The sequence below is a fragment of the Protobothrops mucrosquamatus genome, unplaced genomic scaffold (assembly GCF_001527695.2).
Source record: "Protobothrops mucrosquamatus isolate PMUCROS unplaced genomic scaffold, P.Mucros_1.0 scaffold1418, whole genome shotgun sequence".
Classification (NCBI taxonomy): Eukaryota; Metazoa; Chordata; class Lepidosauria; order Squamata; family Viperidae; genus Protobothrops; species Protobothrops mucrosquamatus.
In genome coordinates, this window is record NW_015387603.1 from 328,849 (window position 1) to 344,755 (window position 15,907).

The 15,907-nt window shown below is 38.7% G+C and overlaps 1 protein-coding gene across 1 annotated transcript in view; it reads right to left on the reverse strand.

Annotated features, from left to right (window-relative positions):
- Positions 1 to 7,269, reverse strand: part of ARIH2 (ariadne RBR E3 ubiquitin protein ligase 2) — a 40,913-nt gene extending 33,644 nt beyond the window's left edge. The window contains exons 1-2 of the mRNA XM_015821898.1: positions 7,225 to 7,269; positions 422 to 768 (exon numbers count right to left, since the gene is read on the reverse strand). Coding sequence (XP_015677384.1) covers positions 422 to 667 — 246 coding nt within the window. The 5' untranslated portion in view covers positions 668 to 768; positions 7,225 to 7,269. The remainder of the gene's footprint in view (positions 1 to 421; positions 769 to 7,224) is intronic.
- Between the last annotated feature and the right edge of the window lie 8,638 nt (positions 7,270 to 15,907).

The window sequence follows — 15,907 nt, forward strand, 5'->3', positions numbered from 1 at the left end:
CCCAATCGCCTGGGACCGGTGACGAGGTCCAGAAGCCGGGCGCAGATGATGGATGGCGTATAAAAGAGACTCTCTCATGGACTGGCACGTAACCCTGACGAAGTCGGAAGGAGTCCGACGAAAGCTTGGTGTAGTTTTGTTTTATGTTTTATGTTATTAAACTTTGTATAGTTTAATATACTCCTGGTGTTCACAGTTTATATATATATATATATATATATATATAACAAGGGAAGAGAATGTCACCAGATTGGGTCTCAAATCTTGTAGAGCAGTTATAAGGGACAGGTGAATCACACGCTCCTTTCTCAAAGCTTCCTAGTCAACAAGAGAACTGGATACAGCCCATGCATTTTTATTTGGAACAATAAAGGGCAACAATTAAAAGGGCACTTTCGTCAAATATTGCGGAACTCCTTACCTTTAATGCAGAAGCCAAGTGGACCATGTGCTCATTCAGGGTACTCTCCGACTCCTTGTAAGTCAAACAGGTAAACTGATATTCCTCCGGATCAAAGGAATCTGCTCCTTGCTGCTCCACGTCATTTGCAACCCCTTCGTAGTAACCCTCAATGTCCCCGGGATCTTCATCTTCTTCCTCATCACAGTTTGGATCATAGTCCTCCTCGTTGCTATCAGAACCCTGGCTGTTCATGTCCACAGACATCTTAATGCTCTGCCAAGCCACCAGGCAAGTGAGCTATGACAGTTTCTGGTTTCACAATACAGTACTATCGTTCTTTGGACTTCATCTGACTTTTTTGCCACCTAAATTGAACATACGAGGAAGAAGGGAGTGGGGGAAAATGTTTGCAAGTTTGATTAATAAGCAAAGAATCTAACAGCAATTCAATTCCTATGGGGAATTCAATTTACGTAAAAGAATCGGTTATTTACATCTGACATACATCATCATTCTTTTATTAAAAAAAACTAGCTGCAGCTATATTATTTCTGCATCCAAACAAGGATCCTTAACCAAACTCCTGTTCGTTTACTAATACCCTTTTAACTACGATTAATCTGATTTTTTTCCCCTTCCTCATTAAGCCCATTACATAGGAAATTACTGAAAATGTGGGGGGAACAGTACTTGCAGTGCTGCTATAAAAATCCATACTGTAGTGTGATGCAGTGACTCAGTTCCTCATTCTCTGAATAATTTAGGCTGCTTTCTAATTATTAGGTAAGTATCTTGCTTCCCAGCAAAACCAAAAAAATCATCATGCCAAAAAGCATACATATACCATAAAATTCCTTAACTGAAACTATCAACAGAGTATACCAGTATGTTTATAATATGATCACCTATACAAGCTGGCTCCAGTTACATGTGTAACAAGAAAAAGCTTTCTAAGCAGTTTCCATATTTTTTTTTTTAAAAAAAAACAAGTTATGGCTGGCCAGAAGGAAGAATGCCTCTACTGGGAAGCCATAAGCCTTGGATGTCACATAGCAGAATCTGATAGTAGCAATGCCCATGCAGTCTACTTGGATGAGCTGAAAGGTAGAAAATATTAAAGAAAGCATTCCTTCTAACCATGTAAAACCTAAAGGATTAAGGTTGTCACTTCAAAAAGAGTTTCAAATATTTCTTTATGCAAGGATCTGTGGGATATGCATCTTTGCTATATCTCCTGAAAGAGTTTGACCATGATATGCCAGACAACTGAACTTTCAAAATTACTTAAAGGCAAGCCCAGAGTACTTCACCCTCAGTAATGTAAAATAGAGGTGATATAAACAGAAGTGGGTACGTTAGCAATTTTGAACAAGAGGCTCTTAAGATATTTCTGCCACAAGATTACCAAATAATAATCCAGAAGCACCATGAGGCTGCAAAGCTCTCTCCCTAAAAGTAGACACCATGTCCAAATGAAAGTATGTTTTACCAAGAACTAACCTTGCTATAGACAGAACTGTTTGTGTCATTCTAAGTAGCATGGTCTACCAACCAAGACAGGCAATCTGTATGGTTAATTAATTCTGGATATACCATTGTCCTCATTGGTAGTATCAATATTTTTCAAGATATCCCTCATAAATGCTTATTCATAAATTAATTTAAAGATGTTGCACCTAGTCACAATTATAGATTACTGGGGGGGGGGGGGAGAAAAACTATGCATTGAATAGATAACTAAAACCTATGTGTTATCTATTTACCGTGTGGTTTGCCTTTTTACCCAATTCAGTTTTATAAAAGGGTTAGAATATAGCACACTTATTTTTTTAATTTATTTAATACACCTAAATGTATATTAAACACATGTATGATGCTTGGTGGCTAGCAGGAAAAAAAACAGGAAAAAACCAGCCAAAATTAAAACATAAAATAAAAAAAAATAGTGAGAACAGTTGAGAACCCTCATGACATTCTAAATTAACTTAACCATAACAAAGAAACAGGCTCATCCATACTATGGCTATTCTGAGGGGAAATTATAATATTCTATATACAACCAAAGACAAGTTGATACCTCAGAAATGTTGATATTACATTTTCATATATAATTATATGTGTGATAAGAAATATACAGTAAGAAAACCTCAGCATATCAATATTATATTCCTTCAATAAGTAATTCAAGATTGTCACACAAAATACTTTATCCAGTGTTTCTCAATTTTAAGGCATGTGGACTTCAACTCCCAGAATTCCACAGCCAGCATTGCTGGCTGTGGAATTCTGGGAGTTGAAGTCCACATGCCTTAAAATTGTCAAGGTTGAGAAACACTGCTTTATACCATCCACACTGAAAGTATTCAAGGGCTTAAAACCTGTCTTAGTCTACATTTTCACTCATACAGGTTATCTCTTGTCTTCACACAGAAGCTGCAGTAACTTAAACTGGGTTTCTCTTACATTTCTGTCTGGGCCTGGCAATGAAGTCTAAGTAATAACCCCAAGTAGAAGGGAAGGGAGAACAGGATAAAATTCACCTGTAACTTCCAAAACAAAAGATTAATTTAAAACTAGGTGATATTTTACACGGGAAGAATATTATGTTAACTGTGAACATTACTTTTTCTCATGACAATGTGTGTTCATCTGAAACTACAAGCAAGGGCTTAATTACAAAATTTTAATGTTACTAATTACCACTGATTATGTATGATGGGCCCAGAGTTCTCAACATAACATCTAGTGTGCACACAGGTATCTTCTAAACTATATTTTACTAAGTTAAATAAAAATGTTGAAAAAGGCACTAACTTCATTCCATACTATTCAACAAAACCTGAATGCCTAAAATTATACTTAAATACAACCTATAAATCTAAAATAGGCTTGAAACAATATAATAGGATAATAAAATTTCTGCAGTTTTCAATAATGGTTAAAATAGTAACGGCAGGACTATATAAATCACTGCAATTCAGTTTTTGAACACAGATTAAATCTAGACCATTGGAAATCCAATTCTTCAATTTTGCATCTCTTCCAAGGAAGAGCTAGTTCAAAGACTTGAGAGCTGATAAATTTCATTAAAGCAATTTTTAGAGTCCAATATGCTCCTCTCAGGAATACAAAAGATGCATGAAGAATCAGGGCCCAGACAATTATAAATTACATTGAATTGGTGCCATTTTGTTCAAAATATTCCTTTACTCATTTGATGCATGACCTTTGAACATTCCTATATATGTGCTTTTACCACAACCCAAGAATATCCAAAGCCCTTCATATCTGGGGATATAATTCAATAATATATTAACATCCTTAAAGTTTAACTTCCTCCTACCACTTGGATAGTAATAATATCTAGCCTACAGCAACCATCCTACTGGTGGACACAACCAGGGCACACACACTAATGCATGATGTATGCGAGTCTATGTGTGTGGGTGTTTTTTTAAGTATGTAGCTTGAGTCATTGTAATCAGTGAACAGGCTGAAAATAAAGTTCAGGCAGGTTTTGGGGGAAAGAATGAGAAACAAGCGATATTGCTGATGCAAACCGAGAAAGACAAAAAATAGTAAAAGGAATAAAAAACAAAACCCAAGTCAAACGTTTTCTTTTCTTCGTTGATTGCAGTTGTTGACAGTTACTACCCGCCCACTGGCATCCTTTAACATACCAATTTGAGATTGGAATCCCCATCAGATATTTTGAAAATCCTTCCTTGTTTTTCCCATGTCTATTTCCATATTCAACTACATTACAGATATTCTGTCTGAATATACATATATTCATCTCTCTGAAATTTTTAAAATTCTTTTGCTGAAATCTTAAATCTTCCTTGGCTTTGACTTTGCAAAATTTCTCACTATTTGTTCTGACATTTTCTGTTGTTTCTCGGGTTTTGGCAGTCCTTTTTTTATAGTGAACCTTAATAACTTTTTTTGACTTCATTCCATGGTTCCGTCAATGAGGTTCAGGACTTCAAAGTTATTCCTGATGTTCTCTTTGAAAATTGTGGTGATATGCTCAAGATTATATTGTGTAAACTGTCTGGCTTTCTTTTTCCATTATAATTTGATGTGGAATTTGCACAAATTTTGGTATGATAGTCAACTTCTGACCATATCTTTCCTATTACAATTGTACTCTTCTACTTTTTTCTACCAATAATATAGTCAATACAAAGTATGTGTACTCCATCTAGTGATAACCATGTTTATAGGACTTGTTTGAAGACTTTTCAAAATAACTCATGTTTGTCTCGTAATTTGATAATGGTAGGGGCTCTTTTGAAAAAGGATTCCTTATGCATGGATTACAAACAGAAATCCTTACATTTTTTATACTTACGGCTATCTCATATAAACCCAGGGACTTTTCTAGATGTCATTTGTTTCAGTAATATCTACAATGTATTGCAATGATGGTATATCTAAATTCACTGAATGGGCACCCTAGATTTACTGCATTAAAAAAAAAACATCTGCTCTATGGCTACTTCTACATCTACACAATACCAAAATGCCATAAATTGAGAATTTCATTGTAAGTTACTATGAAGTATTGTCAAAGAATCTTACTTTTCAAATCTCAAACAAGAAGGCAATAGTTTATCATGTTTATTTTCCTGTTTCCACTGCATCTGTTTGATCAAACTTTGAATTCCAAAGAAGTTTAAAGAAACTTCCAATATTGGAACATGCCATATAGGGCTGATAAAAAGTATAATTCTACTCATTGGGATTTAATTGTATCTATATATTCACCAACAATTCCCAGCTGTTTCCATGAAAAACATTTCAGTGCTGTCAGCTAGCCTTTTTCCCTCCTTAAAATATTATTCCAATGCAAAATTAAATTAAAATCTACAGTTTTCTGGACTATTTGTAAACTGAAAAATATTTACTACAACCACAAAAATGCATTTGAGGCATTTAATATTCCCCATTATTAACTACTAAGTTATATAACACCCATTGGTATTCAAAATATCCTTTAAATACATAATTGGAAGATTTCTTAATGACCTTCACTACTGTCCTTGCAGTTTTTCAATGTCTATTAGTGCCTGCCAGGTTTTCTTTTAACTTTACATTCAGACTATATTTTTAATCTAAAATATAAGGCAGAATGTTTTATTTTGTGCTCCTTTTCATCATTCCTTCCCCCAAATATATTTAAGCTGTTGATGAACCCAGGAAATACCATGAAAACTTATAAAATATTAAATTTGTTCATTTCAAGCATCTAAGATTCTTGCTTTTGCGTGTTACAGTAACACTGGACTTTCCTTGGAAGGACAGATGTATTTTCTGGTACACCATAGTGCATTTAATCAGCATTTGCTTTTATTTTAAAATCTTCTTGGAGAGCAAGAAACCCAATTTATAATGTCTCAATACAGCAAAAAGAAAAGTGTAATTTTGTGTGCACAAATATTTACACAATAAATTCCTGTAGGATGCCCTAGGAACCTTTTTTGGCCGAACAGCAACAGGAAATGCTGTTAATAATTAAATCTCTTTGCCTCTTCGGCTAGCACCATTTTGAATCAACTTCATTTAAAAGCTATAGTTGTGTTATCAAAGAACTTGTATACTATAGTACATAATGTAGTATTAATCAAAAAATGTTGTCCAGAAATACTATATTTTGAAATAACTAGTTTTTAAAGTATAAAGCCAAGACTAATTTAAAAATAGTCAGATGAACCATTTCAACAAAATAGCCTGCTGCTTTAAAATTAAATCAATAACTTTTTATTGTAGCAGTTCTCACTGTAGTCACCCATCTTTTTACCCACTCAGTAAGTTCGCAACCAGCACATTTCTTTAAAGAAATTATAAAAGTAATGACATTTAGCTGAATGGCAGTTAGTTGCAACAAGAAAGCTCACAAAAGCGATCCTGGCACAAAATTTGGAGCATTCTGAACTTTTTTCCCAAGTCAAAGTTCATCTTGGAAGAAGAAAATTGTCCCACACCATGTTGCAAATTGTGCTGGTGCAGAAAAATGGTGGATAAGAGTTAACAATACCATTGTTGCACATTTAAAAAGTAAATTAACTCTTCACCATTACATGTATTGCCTAGTCTACACTTTGAGCAGCAGTTGCATTTGGACCTCGTTTTAAAGCAGGTTACACTGATATCACAGTAACTCAGCTTCTTGGTAGTAGACAAAGCAGCTAAGAATTATAGGATTTTTACTCTTATTTAGAATTTTACTCTTATTACTATTAAAGGTCACTCGGACAATAGAAGCGATGTGAATCTTTTCTGGGTAGAGAGTTACTGCATGGTTTAAAAAAAAAAACCCAAACCCAGCTATATCCCACAACTGGCTTTTCCCACTATCACTCCCCCCCCAATAATCTTCGAAAAAGTCCCAGAAAGCTCCCTGCAAAAGTCTGTTTAATTTGGATACGTTGAGAATCAGCGATTTGTCCCAGCCCTCCCCCCCCCCAATTGCTACCCGGCTTTCCCAACTCCTCCTTCGGCCTCCAGGTCCGGGAGTCAAGGCAGGGGGAACTAGGGCCACTTCTGTCCCGCAATTAGCCCACTAGCCCGCCTGCAATTCCACCAAAGGGAGCCGCAGCCCCAGGAAAGGGAGAGCCTCCTCCATCCCCCCTCCCTCCATGTAAACAAGGCCCGGCTCCCCTTCTCTGCGCGCTCACCCAAAGTGGGGAGAAGGCCGGGCGGGACTGGACGCCCCTTCGGATGCGCCTCAGAGCGAGAGCCTCGGCCGCTGCACCGCCGACCAAAGCGGGTGTAACCCGGAGCGAGGGAAAAGGAGAGGGGGAAAAAAAAAAAATCACCTTCCCCCAAGCTTCTCCATCTCTAGCCGGCCCTCTATGGCTTGAGCACCGGAAGCTGCAGTCCCTCGCGGAGCGTCGCTTCCGCCGCTAGAAATGGCAGGAGGAGAAACGCAAGAAGGCCCAGAGCGTCGGGCGGGGGAGTTACAAGGGTTGAGAGGCAACGCCAGCCGGAGTGAAGAGAGCTGTTGGGCTGAACCACTTTGGACGTGGCGGTGTACGTGAGGAACGCCGTTTTTCATCAGCTCCAAAGCGATCGGCCTTATAAAAGAAATGTATGGGTGCCACGAATTAATAAAATGAAACGGGGAGGGGGGTATTAACAAGAGTCCGGCCCTTAAGTGTGTTTTCCTAAACGGTTCGGAAGCGTCGAGTCCTCCCAAAATCACAGGAATGGTAAAGTCTCAATAATGGGACTAAAGTCACGTGTTCGCATGAATTTAGGCTTGGTAGAGATTCTTCCATGTTCGTGCGTGCTGAAGCTGGCTATTGAATAGTTTGCACAACACACTGAACTTTTCATCAAATGGGTTAGTTTCGCAAAACATGCTAAGCTAGAGGAAACATAACCAAGGATCACTAACTTAGCTAGTGAGCATGTTGAGTGAACAAAAATCTTGGTTTTTCCTGATCCTCCTCCTCCATAAGTATTGGACTATGGGTACACTTCCCAAAGTCCTAGCCATCGTGTCCAAAGATTGGCATACAGGTGCCCTTTCAGAGTGACAATTCTTGGGAACATCAAGTAACCAAATAAAAGTGGTTTTAACTACACTTAATTGCATGATACATTGAACCACAAACTAGCTAAACACGTTTCAGCCTAGCATATGATGCAATTTCAACCAATGCAAGTTATGATTCACGATCAGTTTATGGTCATCAGTCAATCAACTGGGTCATGCAAATCCAGAAAATGAGATTGAGTAAATAATGGTTACATGAACTGTAAGAATACTATGTGAACTTACCAATTGTGTTCCGTGAACTCAGCCAATGTGATTTCTAAGGTATGGCTTATGTTGAATGTATTTCATAAACTCAGGTGTTTATTCAATAATTTTGGAGTACAGCGCTGTGGCCATTCAAATGTTTAAATTTGAAGTCTTAAATGTCTGTTGTTGGCACACTGGCACTCCAAGCAGGAAGGACACAGCTGCCTCCCTAGCTAGGATCAGCAAAAGTCAGAGCATCACTTACATGAAGGACATTCCTTGAAATAGTTCCAGGATGGGGAGGGTAGAGGAATAAATAACTTCTACATTTTTATTTAGAAGCCTGTGTAAATTCTGCTCAATTGTACACATACCAGAGCTGTGAAAACATTTGAATGAGAATCTTATGAAGTCCATGAGCAAGAGTGAAGGCCCCCTCCTCAAAGCACTGGGCAACTATCTCCTTCATAAGCCCAGGCATGGCTATTTTGAGAGCCTCTGGGACAATGTTGCATGCATGCACTTACATAGCCATTTTTTTCCCTTCAGTTCCCAAGGGAACCTTGTGACTACACATGCGCACACACAAATGGCCTGGAAAGGTCCCTGAAGCATCCAGTTTTGGTCACCATGATACAAAGAAAGATGTTGAGACTAGAAAAGGTGCAGAGAAGAGCAACAAAGATGATTAGGGTTCTGGAGGCTAAAACATGGAACGCTTGCAGGAACGATATGCAGTGCTTTTTTTGTAAAAAACAAAAACAAAAAACGGTGCCGGAACTGACATGTTATACAACCCGCCTTGCCTACCCTACAAGGTTCCATCCAAAAAAGGTGCTGGAACTCCGTTCTGGGCATTCTATGACAAAAAAAGCCCTGACGGTATGTATAGCCAAACAAAGAGAAGGACAAGGGGTGACATGATAGCAGTCTTCCAATATTTGAGGGGATATCATAGAGAAGAGGGGGTCCAATCTATTCTCCAAAACACCTGTGGACAGGACAAAAACAATGGAAACTTATCAAGGAGAGATCCAACCTAGAACTAAGGAGAAATTTCCTGAGAGCAAAAACAATTAACCAGTGGAATGGCTTGTCTCTAATAGTTGTGGGTGCTCCATCTCTAGAGGTTTTTAAGAAGAGATTGGACAGCCATTTGTCCAGAATAGTATAGGGTTTCCTGCTTGAGCAGAAGGTTGGACTAGAAGCCCTCCAAAGTCCCTTCCAACTTTGTTATTCTGTATTCTGTAAGCACTACTGCAAGCCTTTGAGAGGAGGTGGTTTCTCTGGTTTCAAAGAAACAAGTTGGTCCTTTGATCACACCAGCACACTTGGTGGGATGAACCTTGAATGCTTTGCAAGGCCTTAATACAGGAGTTGCTCAAAAGGAAGTCCCATTTAATTCAATGGAACTTCTATAAAAAGATACAGATTAGATCAAATTAAAACTCTGCCTGGTCCATCTTTTCTCTCTTCATAGGAGTTAGACAGAAGTTCACAAACAAAATGGATATGAAACAGTGGTTTCTCCCCTCCTGTTTCCCAGCCGCTATTATTTCCTGGGTTCATGCATCACGTTAAGCCATATTCTAATATAATTTGTGTAATAGCCAACTCTATTTCATTCAATAATCCATTGTTAAACCTTGGTTTAGCATGCTGTGAATATGCTATGCTATGCTAATATCCATACACTATGTGAATATAAATGGGTGTTCAAACTAGAGGATGCAAAATGACTTTTCTAGTCACTATCTTTTCCCCCTTTTTTTTAATCAACTCCCAACCACAGTGAAACAGGGAAGCAAGATAGTGAAAGGAGGCAGTTTTTTTCCATCCTATCCATGGAGTTTCCACAAACTTTGGATGTTAACTTTGCAGTGTTATCCAATATGGAATTGATGGACAAGTGGGTTACTCACAGAGTAAATGTATAAATGATGTTCTGGATCAGCCAGTTAGATGGGTCTGTATGTTAGAATGTTTGGCATTTATTAGATTAAGTGCTGTCTCCTTAAGAGATGGCTTATGGGTAATGTAGTTTAGCTGTTCAGTGAAGCTTATGTTAACAGATCAGTAGGAGGGGCTACTAAGTTCATCACAGGATATCCTGGCTACGTGCCAGGCTGGAATGCCTTTGTCTGAAATAAACATGGGACCACCGGAGGACACACACGGTCCTACACACGGTCCTAATCCACGCTAGATGTGATGTGAAGGAATTATTGGTTTTTTACCTATAAGGATGAACATATATGCAACATTCAGATGAAACTACAGAAATCGTGAGTTCTGACCAAGTATTCCTGAATAAATATGTTTTACAATTATCTTTATTGAGTCATCTGTCTGGGCTTGAATTACAAAGCATCTTAGTTCAGGATCAGAACAGTAAAAAATCAATAATTCCTTCACATCACATCTAGCGTGGATTAGGACTGTGTGTAGGACTGTGTGTGTCCTCCGGTGGTCCCATGTTTATTTCAGACAAAGGCATTCCAGCCTGGCACGTAGCCAGGATATCCTGTAATGAACTTAGTAGCCCCTCCTACTGATCTGTTAACATAAGCTTCACTGAACAGCTAAACTACATTACCCATAAGCCATCTCTTAAGGAGACAGTGCTTAACCCAATAAATGCCAAACATTCTAACATACAGACCCATCTAACTGGCTGATCCAGAACATATGATACAAAATTGGCTATCTCAGCCTCATCCATTCATGTCCTGGCATCTCCATCTGTATATATTTACTATATTAGGTCTCAGCTGTAATCCTTTGTCCAATATTTCTCAACCTTAGCAAATTCAAGCACACTGGCTGGGGAATTCTGGTAATTTATTTATTTATTTATTTATTTATTAAATTTATATACCACCCTATCTCCCTTGCGGGACTCAGGGCGGTGAACAGGCGATACTAAAAACCACGATAATAAATAAATAGTTTGTTTTAAAATCGAATTAAATAACAGGCCTGTTCTAAAAACACACCCGTAAAAAACCCCCCACTGAAACATAATCAAACTACGCCAGGCCGGCCGCACGGAATAGATGCGCCTTCAGGGCTCGGCGAAAAAGTCCAGACAGCCTAAAGTTGCCAAGATTGAGAAAACATTGCATTAAGCTGTTGGCTACAGACTAAGATTTGGTCTGATTGCTCTTCAGGAGAGCGATGTAGCCATCTATTATTAAATGTGACAGGTGTGCTGCACTGGGCAAATAATTTGCAGCTGCAAAATCTGACATTTTTAGCACAGAAAATACAAATTTCCTGTATCTTCAATTCACGTGTTAAACAGCTAACCTACAATAACGTTTGCCATTAGGTGGCAAAAGAGTTCTCACTTTATCATTCTTTCCAATGGGAACAAATGCCATGTGCTATTCTAGATTTAATCCTTAAAGCAGATTGGACACAATCAGCAGCTGTTGTTTTATTTGAAAAGCAGAGCCAATTCATGTCAGCACAACTACTTTGTATATTGTATTTCTATCTTCCTGGCACAGATACTAAAATACTTAGAATGCCATCAAAGTGTGTATAGTGTTCATATTGTTTAACATTACCAGATTCCTTGCAGAAACCATTCAAATTCTGCTTTGAAAATAGTAAAATCAGTAACATACAAACTTGCTTATTTTGTGCAAGTTGATTCTGTTATGTACCAATAAAGGAGAATATTTGCAGCTCAGGGTCAAAATGAGGGGTCCTTGATACTCTCTGAACTTGGTTGTTTTCTTGCAGACATTTCATTACCCAAACTAGGTAATATCATCAATGCTATATGATATTACCTAGTTTAGACAATGAAACATCTGCAGGAAAACAACCAAACTCAGAGAGCACCAAGGACCCCTGCTTCTGTATCTAGCTTGAAATACATGTTATGAAATTGAGTAATATCTGAATTATATGTATATATCTCTCTGTATGTTCCTTGCTCCCCGATGGTTTTTTTCTTTTTTCCTTGTGAAAACAAGGAAAAGCTGTGTGGGTATGAAATTTACTAGAGAGATAACTAATAATTGAAACAGAAAAGACAGAAATTTCAAGGGAAGTTTTTCACCGATACCTCTTGCATGCATAATTTTAGCCATCAGCTTATTCAGTTTTCTAGTAGGCAATATTTTGTAGTGTGGAAAAAAATAGCAAGTCAAGCAAATTGCAAGCATGGACATATTACTAAAACTAGTTTATGTCAACACCATTCACTATACATCTCTACATCTTTCTAGCCTTCCAAATTATATTTGCCTCCTTCATACACCACTTCATACATTGCCTTTGGTTCTTTAATATGCACCTCTTTTTGGTTTGCCCTTTCTTGGTCCTTTCACTCTTTACATATTTACTGTGTGATTTAATCCTCATTTGTCCTCACTATGACTAAACCCCTCTATTTAGACAAAGGAAGTCCTACACAATTTACAAAATGAATCATCAGTTGTAAATATCTCAATTCAGTGCTTGGAAGGAAACCATTGTCTGTCTGAAGGGACATCCCTCCAGATTGTGTAATAAAACAATATCTGCTGCTTGGAGCAACAGTTGCTGGAATCTGCCCAAGCTAGAGGAAGCAGATGGGTCATGCCCACACTCAATTTTTTTGATAGGCATCATTGCAACAGGGATAAAAAAAAACTTGTAAGATAGACTTGGCTTTGGAAGCAAAGCCGGAAATGGCTTTAATCTTCTCGCATTTCTCAAGAAGGAAGGGTAGAACAAAAAGACTATGAGCATACACAAGCCAATTTTCGTTTGCTACTAACCACCACAGGTTTCTATTATTAGAGTACAGTACAGAGATTCCAGCTCTAATTTGTGTACTGTAGTTACCATTCAGGCTGCAATTGTCAGAATGCCCACTAGTTAGCAGCAAAGAGACATAAGAGAGCTAACTTTAGCATGTTTTAAGTCAGTGGTTCTCAACCTTTTTAATGCCGCGACCCCACCCGGTCGTAAGTCGAGGACTAAACCGGTCGTAAGTCGAGGACTACCCAACTGGTCGTAAGTCGAGGACTTTCCCTGCCCGGGAGCGCCGCGCATGCGTGGTTCCGCCCCCTGCGCCGGCCGAGGCGTAGCTGGCAAGCAGCAGAGACGGAGCAGGCCGACCACCAGCTGGCCCAGCCCAAGGGAGGTAAGGCACCCGCCGGAAAAGGGGAAAAAATGGCGGAGAAAAAAAAATGGCGGACAGCCTTGCTTGGCGACCCCCGTGAAATGGTCGATCGACCCCAAATGGGGTCCCGACCCACAGGTTGAGAACCACTGTTTTAAGTGAACAAGCCCTCAAATAGGCCTTGGCTGCTGTGACACATCTGCGCAGTTTTGTTTGCAACATCATGGAAGCGAATGTTTTCTGGCCCTCCCAATCTAGCTTTCATCCTAGGAACCCTGGGCTCACAACAGTTTGCTCCAGTAGTAATTCCCTAACTTGGCTTTACAGACTGCTACCAGTGGCCTTGTTTGCATAACATCCTTGTTAATACATGGGATGCAAGCTAGCATGTCATCCATCCAGCCTATTAATCCCATAAAGGTTAAATTTAACCCCAGTTTTGAATATTAACATAATGGTTGTATCATCAAACTGGGGATTAACCAATATTTATTTCTACTGAGACTAAAAGGATGTGCTATAAAGGTACTGCAAAAAGGAGGCTTTTTATGAATCTTTTCTCTGCTACAATTCCAAATTCTCCCTCTCTATGGCTATATGTCAGCCTTGTAAGGCAGTCAAGACCAGTCAGGAAACATGCCCAGCGGAACTAGCTCCACTTTTGTCTGTTGTACATCAACAGAATCTTGCAAGTCTGAAAGTACATCTGTCCACCATCACATTTACAGTCCAAAAACTAGCAAGGGTCCCTTCCCACACCATATATAGAGAAGCCATGAAAAATGGGGAATATCTTTCTGCTAAGCCTACCCACAAAGGTGCTGGACTCAGTTGCCCCAACCCTGATCCTATCATTATGTTTGCTCTTTTTAATTTGCTCTGCTGACTAAATATATGGGGCATGAGAAAAATGTGGGAGCCTCTCTCTCTTTGTTCTGACTAGGAGGAATGTAAAAATGGCCAGTTCATAAAAATCCAATTCTTACGAGTTATTGGTGTAGAAAGCTGAATCAACATGAAGAGTTCTGGAACAAAGATAAATTGTTTAGTCTAACTGTTGCTTTCTTGCTTTTTGTAATCAGCTTTTGCACCAGAGAAATTTCATGCAAGCTTGGGAAACATGTACATGGATGCGATATACTGAAGGAGGGATTAAGGAAGTGTACAGGAATGATTGATGTCTTTCTTATGATGTAATGGCTCTGTTGTCTGATTTTCATTGGCTAACAAAGTTTATAAAGCAATGCTACCAACTTTCTAATGCGTGGCACTTCTGGACGTAACTCTGCCAGCGTTCCAGATTGTTGCCCCCCCAGCTGCTTAATTTGATCAAATAAAGTGCTGCTTGATCAAGAAGTCTCCACTTGGGTTGTCTGATTACATTGATATGGTATCTCAAGTTTAAGTAAAGGACTGGGACCTTATATTTCATTTATACTATGCAAAGAGAGCTGGTATATTACATATTTTAGCTTAGCTTCTCACACGAGTGCCCTTTTAATCTCTTCAAATTACCAGTGTTCCCAATATTTGCCTTTAGTTTTTTCTAAAGGCAGATCAGAACTTGAGTAAAGAGGAAAAAAATGGATTAGCAGATAAACTGAATGTTGTGACTGTGTGCACATACAGTAGTATCCTAAACATTAATCATGGGGGAAGGACTACTCTGCTCATCATGCCAGAGATAATCAAGAAACTTCTTAGCTTTGGTTTCATCCTCCTATCCAGTCAATGTTACGAACCCCAGCCATTTAGTACTTCCTGGGTTTTTGTTATTATTGTTTGCAAAACAAACAAATTTGAAAAATGTCATTTTTCGTCTTCACCAAAAGGCCAAATATGGTCATTATTGTCCATACTACTAAATTAATATAGAGTTCTAGTATCATGGTTAGAATTTATCATGGTTTACAATTTCATTTAACAGTTTATACAGTACTTTACTAACGTCTGATGTTCTGTTTAGAGTCTAATACCCACAACTTCCAGAGATAAGCTGTTCCAATGATTAATTGAGTGCAGAAAAGAGCAACAAAGATGATTAGGGGACTGGAGGCTAAAACACATAAAGAACGGTTGCTGGAATTGGGAATGTCTAATTTAATGAAGAGAAGGAGTAGGGTGACATGATAGCAGTATTTCAGTATCTAAGGCGTTGCCACAAAGAAGAGGAAGTCAACCTATTCTCCAAAGCACTTGAAGGCAGGACAAGAAGCAATGGATGGAAACCAAGGAGAGGAGCAACCTAGAACTAAGGAGAAATTTCCTGACAGAACAATTAATCAGTGGAACAACTTGCCTCCAGAAGTTGTGAATGCTCCAACACTGGAAATTTTAAAGAAGAGATTGGACAGCTATTTGTCTGAAATGGTATACGGTTTCCTGCCTGAGCAGGGGGTTGGACTAGAAGTCCTCCAAGGTTCCTTCCAACTCTGTTATTCTATTCCTATTATTATTCAATACACATATTTAAGACGGAACAATAGAAACTGCAAAAAGATCAGCATCTTGTTATGGAATAACTTGCTAATATAACTCTCTCCACGGAAGGTATAGATCGCGGGTGGCGGAAGCAGGAACAATAGCAGCCTCTCTAGGCATCTCGGAGGTTCTCCTTTTTTCCGCCTGG